Raw genomic sequence first — 12,776 nt, 5'->3', positions numbered from 1 at the left:
CCGCATTGCCTGAGGTTAAAACACTTCTCCTCTAATCGCATTGTATGTCCTTGCATCCTCATGCAATCCTTGCGACTGAATCATTTTTTTTTCTATGCTGAAATCACGGTTGAGGTATTTGTAAATTGCTATCATGTCCCCTCTCAGGCGTCTCTTCTCCAGGGAGAATAAATCAAGCGATTGCAGACACTCTTCATAATTATGGTCCTCCAATCCCCTAATTAATTTAGTTCCCCTTCTCTGGACTCTCTCCAGCTCCAACACATCTCTCCTGAGGACTGGCGACCAGAACTGGACAGAATACTCCAGATGCGGTCGGACCAGGTTTGCAAGATAACTAAATTACATCACAGGTGATCTCATTTGCTGCTCAGTGATTGCAGTATTCTAGTCTGCATCCCCCAAGGTAATACTTAAAATCTGGCCTGTTAGTGGGTCCCGAGGACCGGAATTGAGAACCACTGGCCTAGCCTATCCTCTACTAAGACTCCCAGATCTTTCTCCATTTTTGATTCCCCCAAAGTTTCCCCCCTAAAGTGTATTGTGCTTTTATGTTTTTAGTCCCCAAGTGCAAAACCTTACACTTCTCCACATTATTTATTTTGTTCAGGTCACTCTGTGAGATATCTGCCTCATGTTGTGAAGTTATTGCCGTACCCAATTTTGTGTCATCTGCAAAAACTGATTTAGAACTACTGATCCCATCCTCAATGCTGTTTATGAATAAATTGAACAAAGTTGGTCCCAGGACAGAGCCTTGGGGGGACCCCACTTACCACCCCAGACCAGTCTGAGCATACGCTATTTACTAACACCCTTTGGACACGCCCTTTTAACCAGTTTCGTATCCAAGAGCAAACCTTGTGGTCGATGCCTGCAGACCTTATTTTATATGTCATCGCATATATGTGAACCGGGACTAAAAGCATTCGGGAGGGAGCTAAAAAAATATCTTTACTACATTTTTCTTATACATAATAAAGGTGTTAAAAATGTAAACAAATAGGACCTTCAAATACCTATATCCAAAAAACTATGAATACTAAAAAAAAAAAACTGGCAAGATATATGTCTTGTACAGAAATAAACCAGGCTGGCACAACATGAGAACCATCACAAATTTAATTAAAAAAATCATACAAACTTTATTACAAGAATTTAAATCACAAGCCAAAATACAATATAAAATAAAGTTGGAATTGAGCCCATCAAGAACAAAGAAAGGGGAGAGAATAAAGAAACCTCCTACAATAAATACCCTCTGTTGAACTTGGAATCAAGGCACCAATCTAAATACCTAATGGATATAACATATTTCCCAATGTATAAGGTGCTAAAGATGTACTATTCCAATTCCGAAGGCCAACGCGTTTCACCTGTTTATAGGTTCTTTAGGACCATAAAGACTAAAAGGGCGTCAGTAAATATATAAAACACATAAATTAGCAATGTAATGCCTTGATTTCAAGTTTTACAGAGGGTATTTACTGTAAGGGGGTTTCTTTATTTTTCCCCCTTTCTGTGTTCTTGATGGGTTCAATCTCGTCTTTGCTTTATATTGTATTTTGGCTTGTGATTTTAATTATTTTAATAAAGTTTGTATGATTTTTTAAATTAAATTTGTGATGGTTTATAATGCTGTGCCAATAAAGTCCAGGTTTATTTCTGTGCAAGACATCTATCGTGGCAGTCATTTTGGTATAATAAGGCCCCTTTCGCACGGGGCGGATCCGTTTTGACAGACTCCACTTGCTCAGCAGGGATCGCTCCGATGATCCCCGCTAAGCAGGCGGATTACAGGTCCGTCTCCACTCACTGTGCAGAGACGTACCTGTCAGGGTCCAGCTCTCCTCTATGGGGAGATCGGATGAAAACAGACAGCCTGTCCATTTTTATCCAATCCCATCGGATCTGACCTGCTGGATGGATGGCGAGCATATCGCCATACGTCTGATTTCAGCGGATCTTGTTGGCTCGGACGCCAGGCGGGTGTCAGCGGACATTCACTGAGGTCAATACAGAGGTCAATGGGTGGCCCAATCGGGTCAGCTTGAAAATGGGTTCCCGCATCGCACCAAACTCACAGGCAGTTCACACTGCCATATGCGAACCGCTGGAAGTGTCAATACAAAGTTAATGACACCCCAGATCGGTTCGCGTATCACAGTGAGATTTGTCAATTCGGACAGGTGCGGACCAAAAAAAGGGTCCTGCACGAGTTGGGTCCGAATGCAATGTGAATTCAGCCATACAATCTGTGCATGCTGTGCGAATCACATGCAATGTCTTCCATAGCACCATTGTGAACTGAGCCTTAAAGTGGACTTCCACCCTAAAATTATACTTACCTCCATCTTCTTGCTCCAGGTCACCTGAAAAACAAATGGATAGTCGCAATTTTTTTTTACTTACCTCGTTTAGAAGAAAATATACTTACCTTACTTCCTCTTCCTCCCCTCGGGGGCCACGGTGATTCGTCACTTCCTGGCTTGCAATGATTCCTGGGAGCTGAACGTCATTGCTCCCAGGAATCAATGCGCCTGCACCGGCCCCGACGTCAGTTCCGGTGCGGGCGCCGTCATACCTTGCTAAACAGCTTCTGGGCATGCCCAGAAGCTGTGCAGGGATGACCCTGTCGCACCGGAAGTGACGACGGGGCCGGTGCAGTACATCGTGGGACCGAAGAAGACGGAAGAGGACACAGAAGAGGATCGCGCTGGCTTCAAGCTGCCCACACCTGAGATGGCAGCGCTGGAGAATACATTTTCAAGGTAAGTATTTCTTCTAAAAGGTAAGTGCAACCCGGACAGATCAGAGGCTATCCATTGTGGAATGTACTAGCCCTGACTGTCCCGGGGGTATTTTTATAAAAAAAAAAAACGTTCACTGGGTGGAACTCCGCTTTAATGTATCGTCAAGATTACATGAAAGAAAATACTGGCTTCTCTATTTGATATTTTGCTCGACTGTGAAAGTTTAGACAGAGTGTCTGTTAGCAGCCTTGAACTCAGGCAGGAGACAGGGAAGCCTCTCTGGATAGCATACAGATTGTCAGTGAACTGACATCTCTCTGACAGGGAGAGTATACAACCAAATATCAGTACATACAGCTCTATCTGGGTGGTAAGGCTGCACTATTATAACAACTTATAGATTGGAGATTTGAGTTCTTACAAATGCCTATTCTTGACTGGTTATCCTTAAGGGAACCTGTCACAACACAAATTTGCATTTTTGATGTGTTTTTAAGGCATTCCAGTGCGATTTTGATGCAGTCCAGTTTTTTCCTACCCCTAAATAAGAATATGTGTGTCTCAGTGCATTTAGGTGCGTTCTGGTGCATTTTTGATGCCTTTTACCGCGTTCCAGTGCAGTCCAGCTCAGAAAAAATGCAGCATGTCCTACTTTTTTTTCTGGAACTGGAATGCACTGGAACTGACCCCACTGGTGTGAACTATGCAATTGAAAACCATATAACCTACAATCCATACGTTTTTGATACAGGAAAAAAAAAATGCGCTGGACTGCATGGGGTGTGAACTGGCCCTTAAAACACAGTTATTTTTTTGACAAGTGTTCAACTTTAAAGTATAGCAATGAACAACAACACTTAAAATGGAACTTTAGAAAATGAAGCCCTGCTAGATCACTTCAGGCTGGCCCCTTTTGCAGGTATAGCTATGTAAAACATTAAAAATAAGTGTCTATACTGCCTATAATCCAGTAATACACTGTCTCGTCCTGCTCTGCACATGCTCAGTTGCTATCGCCTTTCAGGCACTGTTGAATTTTAGAGGCCGATTTACTGACAGCCTTAAAGCGGAATTAAACCCCCCCCCTATCCTTTACAGCCAAGGAAGCTGCTTCTGTTTCATTTGCCATGGTGCAGCACATGTGATCAGCTAGGATGCCAGCCATTTGATGGTTTAACAGTTTGGAAAGAAGCAAATGTGACAGCTATCCGGTAATGTAATTGCTTTTTGAAATCGTTAAATCGATGGGTTTAGTTCTGCTTTATGATTTTCTGCTGTTCAGGGGCTCTGGGCTTCAGCAAAATGGCAGCCTTCAGCAAGAAAAAACAGGAGCAATGCTGGAGGCAATTTACAGCACACGCTTCTTTTGGTAGCATAATTGTTAATGTGGAATGTACAGTATGTTCCTTGCTAAAGAATATTATATAATAAAAAAATAATTTAAGTTGTTATGGGTTAAAATCCGCTTTAAAGGCAGGCATTAGGGATCTTATACACAGCCCCAAAACCTCTGAGGTTCAGTCTTTAAGTGTCTTTCTTCAGCTCCAAAGGTTAAGCTTGGGCCCTTTGTCTCGTGCATGTCAGTATAGGTCAATGCGTCACGCATCACAATAAAGGACCAGTCTACTAAGTGTTTTTTCTCTGCTTCCATTTATATACTTATTTATTCCCTACTTTTGCACTAAAACAGTAACTGTGTGTCCTGATATTCTTATCCTTAATCCTAGATTTACTACTTTTGAGGAGAAGGCACCTAAAGGGCACCTGTTAGGTTGCTGGCCTTGCCCAAACCTGGAGCTATATTGTGCAAATAGATTGTTTATTTGTACATTAAAGTTATTAAAGTGTATTTTTTCCCAAAAATTTGCATTTGAAAAACCACTGCACAAATATCATGTGACATAAAAATAGGCAAAATCCACCATTTTATTCTCAAGTGCAGGGGTCTTCAAACTTTGGCCCTCCAGCTGTTAAGGAACTACAATTCCCATCATGTCTAGTCATGTCCGTAAATGTCAGTTTTACAATGCCTCATGGGATGTGTAGTTCCCCAACAGCTGGAGGGTCATATTTTGAGGATCCCTGCTCTAGGGCCTCTGCCTAAAAATATATCATGTTTGGGGGTTCTAAGTATTTTTTTTACATATAGGAAAGATATGTCAGAATTGGCTCTGAATGGAAGTAGTTAAGTAGTTAAGTGTTACTTACATCCAGCCTTTGATGCAGTTCTGCTTTTGTCTCCTCATCTTCCCAAAGATCTTCTGGTATGGAATTAAAGTTGGATTGCCACTGGGAGACAAACTCCTGCTTATGGTCTGGACGTTTTAGATAATCTTTAAATTTATTCCTGAAAAAATCAACATTTTTAATTGATAACTTTGTCAATTACAAAAAATAACAATTTCATTATTAATTTACCTAGCTCAAAGAGACACTGTCACATTGCCAAAATGGGACACCTGTCGCCCAAAAAAAGTTCTGGGGTTTCTTTTGGGCCACAGGCGTCCCACAAATTTGTTTGCGCGATTTTGCCGCGATTTGTCAAACGACTCAGGAATTGTGGGCAGAATCCAGAACCACGATCCAGAACGCATGGGTGTGAAAGGAGCCTTAGTGTAAATAGCAAAAAAAAAAAAAAAAAACTTTTTTTAACAACATTGTGGTCCTTTATTAACCCTTAGTGAACACTTATTGGTTTTTATTAAATTCCCTTCTACTCTTAATTTGCATTTTTTTTTTTTTGTATGGCTATGGAAATTCTTTATAATTCTTTATATTCTTTATAAATCATCCTCTTAGTATCAGTTCAGTTATTTATAGCTACACCCTGATAGGAATAATAACAATTATAAAATTATAACAATTATTATAAATGCTAACAGTTTATCTGGAATTAGAGTCCATTCCTTGATAATCGATTGTGAAGGGCTAGAAAAGTGTTCCTGGAAATAATATCTGGTACATAAAGTGGAACTAAACCCTCCTATTGTTTAGCCAAAGAAAATGCCAGCTTAGCCTCCGATTGATTTGCACATGTGATCAGTTATGACACCAGCCATTTGATGGCTTGACAGTTTGGTTGAGAGCACAAGCGACTTTTTTGAAACCGTTAAATCCATCAGTTTAGTTCTGCTTTAATACTTGAAGTTTAACTTTAGGCAAAATTCAAAACCAAATATATGCTGCAGTCTGTCAGTAGCAGTAGTCCCCCCTGTAACATTGTTTTATTACCTGTTGATCCTAAAAGTAGTCCATTAATATAAAATAGAAAAAAAATATTATTCCATAATAATAATCAATTAATAGTAAATAAAAGAACAATAAAATGCTATGTTATTGCTATTGACAGACTGCATCATGCCATTTTTTTCACCCATAGTTCTACGTCAAAGTGGAACAAAAGCCATTTTTATTATTTTAGATAGAGTAGGTAAGGTTAGGGCCTTTCTGAAATCCCCTCTTTTAAGATTTACTCCCTCTAATTGTCCTTGTAACCATTGTTACTGCCAAATGTGAGTTGTTACTAGAGACTCTTATTCTGGTAACTGTCTAAGAGGAGACTACCTTCACTTTGGAGAGATATCTCCATACTTCCTATTGTGTGTGCAAGACAGGAAGTGAAGAGAGATCCCCCCATAGGACAAAGTTGGCAAAATAAACCTGGCAAGGGTTTTAACCCTTCTATACCCTTTTCAAATTTAAAATCAAAACAGTTTTGCTTTGGATATAATTAAAATCATTCAGATTTCATAACATATATATTAGGTGATATATAAACAATATAATTTACCTTATATCATAAAGATAATGAATTACAATGAAGCGTTCTTGTCTCATACTCTTTAATCCGGCTTTGACTGCAGCTTCATATGCCTTTTCTATAGTCTCCCAGTAAGGTACCAGGAACTCTGGAATGTCCTAATGAGTAGAGGTTGACAAGATTAACATTTCCATTTTCTGTGGAGGCCATAGAACCCTTTTGTACATTTCACCTTTTAAGAAATAATCAATAATATGTCAATAATATAGACTCATACGATAACGCTTATTACACTGTGGGGTTGATTTACTAAAGGAGTAGAGTATGTTCACTGTGAGCCGCATCCATATTAAGTGTGAACCCAGCCTAAAAGTGAATGTTAACTTCAAGTGGAAAGTGAATTATTTTAGTGAATGAGTTGAAACAAAGTGAAAATTAGCTTTGCAAAGAACACCCAATCGTATGCAAGGAACAGTAAAACAACAAGATTTGTTGCTTGCATGTGATAGGATGATTGATATCAGCACAACTTCACCTGTGCTGACCCATTTCTCCAATGCTTGAAAAAAGTAAAATTGTATCAAATACTTACAGTAATTTTTCCTTCCTGGCACCAGTCCATGGCAGCATGCATGTGGTAATATGCCACCATGTTGGTGTCAGGAAAACTCTTTTAATGGTGGCAATGCATGCTTTGAAAAATTAGTAATATTCTTTACTGACTGATCTCTTTTGAGACAACCAATTTGATTGATATGCCAAACATGGGGAGATGGGTTTCAATTGATAGGTAAGATATGAGCCTAACTTATAATCGTAGTTATGGATCGCATCGCTGTTTCCACCATGTAATCCCCTATTCTGATCAATCAAAATACAATCGTATTCATGAACAAAGTCACTTGGTGCTGCCAAATGATCAAAATGTTCTGCCCTCTTTGATTGAATGCGGTCTAAATCAAAACTAAATTGATTGAAAGGGAAGTTCTAGCTATTCAATTGTTTGCAGATTTTGATCATTTAGATCTAATAACACATCAAACTAATATTGGAATTGAAGCTTGTATGGCCACAATTAAACTAAATAAGCATCTTTACAAGTCCCAGCACATACCTTGGAAAGTGGCTCGTTTACATAAACCCATTCCGCAGACCCAGGCTGAATGGGTGGAGGACCCAGAGGTGTGGGTGCTGGAGGTTCAGGAGTAGCTGGGGCTGACTTATTTTTCTTTCCAGGTGAACGACCCCTTGCGGATCCTTACAGATGCACAAAAGAAAATTAAGAAATTCATTAGTGAACAAGTCTATATGTCTGGTACAACTAAAATGTGATTATTGATTTTTGACATTTTCTATTGTTGTTAAATTAACAAAATGTTCAATTTGCATGTTTGGAGGAGCTATGTTGACCCAAAATTCAATTTGACTGGGTGTTCTGCATTTAAAGCATTAGTGTTTACAGGGTATTCCAAGGTCTTTCCAGGACAATAGTTACATAGGATCTCTCTAGATTGCCTGGAGCCCTTCCCAGCTAAAATGGCAGGAACAGCTCCTGTGTGAACATAGATCACAGGGATTCACTGATCCATAGTTAACTATGAATTTATTTCACTAATTTTTATTGAAGTAATTTAACATAGGAAAAGCAATAACTTTGAAGAGAGTAGAACAAACAATGTACCATGCACCATAATTGATAACAATCAGATAAGAGCTGCAATTGAAAAACCTACCAGACTCGAGTTTAAGGCAAAGAGTGGAATGATAAAGACAAAAAAAGGGGGGGGGGAGAAACCATCCATCACAAACCCCCAGACGCCCCTAAAGGGAACATAATGCGTCCCGGGAGCGGAGACAGTGAGAGTGTTCGCACTCTTGAGTTTAGAGACAAAAGGAGGTTCGAGGTTATGTGCAGAAACATCACACAATTAACATTATCAAACAGTAATATTGTTGTTCTTCAGAAACTAAGAAGAAAAAAGAAATAGATAACATAGAATGTAGATGAGCAATCCCAAAATATTCAAAAGTAGTATGCCCTACTCAATCTAGTTTTCAGGGGATGACTATGCACCTAGAGAAGGGAGGAAGAAGCTGAGGGTGAAAGAGGCAAAGGAAAGAGAATAATAGAAAAAAGGAAGTATACTGACTGGAGTGATAATTGAAAAGCGGGAAAAATTAAAAATAAAGATCAGGGTGGGTTAAAGCGGAGTTCCGGCCTCGGGGGTCAATTTTAGCTAAAAATACCCCCGGGACAGTCAGGGCTAGTACATTCCATAATGGATAGCCTCTGAACTGTCCCGGGTCGCACTTACCTGTAAGAAGAAATACTTACCTTGAAAGTTCTTCTACAGCGCTGCCATCTCAGGTGTGGGCAGCTGAAGCCGCAGCGTCCCTCTTCGTGTCCTCTTCCGTCACATCGGAGTCCCACAATGCACTGCACCGGCTCCGCTCATCACTTACGGTGCAGGCGCGGCATCCCTGCACAGCTTCTGGGCATGCCCAGAAGCTGTTTAGCAGGGAATGCCACGCCTGAACCAGAAGTGACTAGCAGGGCCGGTGCAGGCGCATTAACTCCTGGGAGCGATGACGTTCAGCTCCCAGCAGTCATCGCAAACCCGGAAAAGACGGCCCGCACAGAGGGAGGAAGTGGAAGGAAGGTGAGTATATTTTCTTCTATAATAAGGTAAATGACCAAAAAAAAAAATCGGCAGTATCCATTTCTTTTTCAGGTTGCACTCATCAAGCGGATGGCCCAAAATTGATTTTTTCGATTTTAAGGCCGGAACTCCGCTTTAAGTTTTGTTGACAAAAAAAGTGGAAAGCCCTTATAATGAGATTGGAACTTTTCCTAAAGTTTGCCTATGGTTCCCAGATTGCAGCAAATCTACTCGAGTTGTTCTCGAGTGGAGCAACCATCTTCTCCTGTGCCATGATCCATTATATTTTTCTTTTAGCTCAAGAGAATGACACATAATTTTGTTTCTATGAGCTAGCAATAGTTAGCCTAATACCTGTTAACATAAACTGGATTAGCCTCTGTGTATTTTTAGGAGCTGGTAACTATGAATTTTAATTTATTAATTAGTGGACACTGGTAGATGCCTGAACACAGCAGATATTAAAATGTTGGCAAGTATTGCATGGAGAACAGGTTCTGCAACTTATCTAACTGTACACCAAACTGAATCAACTAATATTACTGGAGAAATAACTTTCTGTAAAGCAAGTTACAGAAAGTTATTTGGATTATGAAATCATGGATTGGAATATGGCTGGTTCAGCAGGGACCAGCCAAGATTCGATCCATGTACAGTATAGGCAGGCTGATTGTTTTTAAGTCAATCTATAGATCCATCCGTAATGGATGGAAAGAACAACAAGTTATCTATGGGCTGCTTAAGTTTCTTTAAGACTAGGGACAGCCCTACTCCTTCAGTCCAGACTGAACACAAGGCCTTGACTTCTCTTTAAGCCATAGACAGTGTTTGAAACTTGGCATTATCCATAGCTCATAACCATGTATAATGATAGGGTTGTAGATTGGCATTGTGTACTACTAGACAGAACCCTAAAATGGTATGAGGGACAATCAGAGCTTCCAAAAGGGAAACTAAAAGAAGACTGCAGGGAAACTAAATGTCATAGAGGACACTGAGCTCATGGAATGTGAGCAAGATGCAGTAGGTGCAGTAGCCCCCACCCGAGCCCCCTAAAAACGTACCCGAGCCTGGTCTTGGTCCAGGGCTGCTCTCTCTCTCCCTTATCATAGGGTAGATTGATAGCAGCAGAATCCATTGGCTCCCACTGCTGTCGATTAAATCTGAGCCACACTGTGTGGGTGTCAATAGACACATACAGGTACATCTCATCAAAAAAGTTAATTTATTTCAGTATTTCAATTCAAAAAGTGAAACTCGTATATTTTATATAGATGCGTTACACACAGAGTGATATATTTCAAGAATTTATTTCTTTTAATTTTGATAATTATGGCTTACAGCTAGTGAAAACCCAGAATTCAGTATCTCGGAAAATTTGAATATTGCATAAGACCAATAAAAAAAGGATTTTTAATACAGAAATGTTGGCTTATTGAAAAGTATGCCCATGTACAGAATAGTATGCACTCAATACTTGGTTGGGACTCCTTTTGCATGAATTACTGCATAAATGCGGCGTAGCATGGAGACAATTAGCCTGTGGCCCTGCTGAGGTGTTATGGAAGCCCAGGTTGCTTTGATAGCGGCTTTCAGCTCATCTGTATTGTTGGGCCTGGTGTCTCTCATCTTCCTCTTGACACATAAAACACAATGGACCAACACCAGCAGATGACACGGCTCACCAAATCATAGCGGACTGTGAAAAATGTTGTATTTAATTTGGATTTAATTTGAAAATCAAAGTCTGGAGGAAGAGTTGAGAGGCACAGAATCCAAGTTGCATGAGGTCCAGTGTGAAGTTTCCCCAGTCAGTGATGATTTGGGGAGCCATGTCATCTGCTGGTGTTGGTCCACTGTGTTTTTTCAAGTTCAAAGTCAGCGCAGCCCTCAACTAGGAAATTGTAGAGCACCTCATGCTCCCCTCTGCTGGCCAGCTTTATGGACATGCCGATTTCATTTTCCAGCAGAACTTGGCACCTGCCCACACTGCCAAAAGTACCAATACCTGATTTAATGATCATGGTATCACTGTGCTTAATTGGCCAGCAAACTCGCCTGACCTAAACCCCATAGAGAATCTGTGGGGTATTGTCAAGAGGGAGATGAGAGACACCAGACCCAACAATGCAGATGAGCTGAAGGCCGCTATGAAAGCAACCTGGACTTCCATAACACTCCAGCAATGCCACAGGCTGATCGCCTTCATACTACGCCGCATTGATGCAGTAATTCATGCAAAAGGAGCCTTGACCAAATATTGAGTGCATATTATACTGTACATGGACATACTTTTCAGAAAGGCAACATTTCTGTATTAAAAATATTTTTTTTTATTGGTTTAATGTAATATTTTAATTTACTGAGATACTGAATTTTGGGTTTTTTACTAGCTGTAAGCCATAATCACCAAAATTAAAAGAATGAAATGTTTGAAACAGATCACTCTGTGTGTAACCCATCTATATAAAATATATGAGTTTCATTTTGCGAATTGAATTACTGAAATAAATTCCCTTTTTGATGATATTCTAATTTTATGAGATGTACCTATATTGTGCAGCTCAGGAGCAAGCATGCACGAGTACCCCCCTAGCAAGCAGCGTGATAGGAGGGGTACTCAAAGACAGGAAGGGCACTGGCAGCGAACCCCAGAACAGGAGGATCAGGGCTGTTCTGTGCAAAACCATTGTACAGAGTAGGTAAGTATGATAAGTTTGTTACTTTGGAAAAAAATAAACCTTTCAAATCACTTTAAGTTGGCCATAAATAGATTTTCGTTTGACTGTTTATAGAAAAATAATTAGTCCGAGCTTTCTTTCTTTCTATTGCTGAATCAGCTAATTTCTTTTAAAACCCCTATAGTTTCATCCACACCTGCTATATGCTATATGTATAATTTTCCCAAAACAAAACCCCATTTAAGGTTAGAATTTCAAGAAAAATTTTCCATACTGCTTCAAATGTTCTCATAACTATGGTCAAGAACAAACCCCAATCTAACTCCACTAAACTATTAGAAAATTGAACAAGAGTTCCAAATCGAAAATTGTCAAACAAAATTCTGCTAATAAATCCTGCTGTGCTATGCTGATGGTCCTATTAAGACTGTGGACCTCCCGCTTGTGGAGTGTTTAGTGTCAATAAGCTCAGTGTTTGTGGTTAGCTGCCTGCTGCAAGGGAAAAGTGCTAGTGCTTTTAGTGAATAAAGGTCAGTGATTGCAGCGCTGCTAGTAGAAAATATATATATGTTCTGAAAAACAATATAGTGATCTGCAACTATTGTTTGTAAATAGAAATGTACGGAATGATGAATTCAATCATCAATAAAGTGCCAGTGAGTGCAAATTCTGTGCAAAACGATAAAGATCATAAATAGTGCAGATATTACAATGTAAAACTCATATCTAAAAATTGCAAACTGATTGCCAAATACAACAGTCCATGAATAGTCCTTATAGTTAAAACAGGAGCTGGATGCTTAATCTTGCTGCTTCGGGGTATCCCCCTTAGGGTATCTACTTACCACTATGTGGTTAGGTTGTAGCAGAGTAAGCTGATGTTTGCCCTGTAGCTCCTGCAGGGCTGGTTGGGCTGTGTGTT

The 12,776-nt window shown here is 39.9% G+C and overlaps 1 protein-coding gene across 2 annotated transcripts in view; it reads right to left on the bottom strand.

Moving 5' to 3' along the window:
- SPEF2 (sperm flagellar 2) overlaps window positions 1-12,776 on the bottom strand; it is a 237,957-nt gene that overhangs the window by 62,133 nt on the left and 163,048 nt on the right. For both annotated transcript variants that reach the window (XM_082264268.1, XM_082264269.1), the window contains exons 21-23: window positions 7,628-7,770; window positions 6,544-6,671; window positions 4,962-5,100 (exon numbers count right to left, since the gene is read on the bottom strand). In XM_082264268.1, coding sequence (XP_082120394.1) covers window positions 4,962-5,100; window positions 6,544-6,671; window positions 7,628-7,770 — 410 coding nt within the window. The remainder of the gene's footprint in view (window positions 1-4,961; window positions 5,101-6,543; window positions 6,672-7,627; window positions 7,771-12,776) is intronic.

The sequence above is a fragment of the Pelophylax lessonae genome, assembly GCF_965119305.1.
Source record: "Pelophylax lessonae genome assembly, chromosome: 1".
NCBI classification, from domain to species: domain Eukaryota; kingdom Metazoa; phylum Chordata; class Amphibia; order Anura; family Ranidae; genus Pelophylax; species Pelophylax lessonae.
The sequence above is the reverse complement of the archived record's forward strand: the minus strand, read 5'-3'. Positions and strand labels throughout refer to the sequence as shown.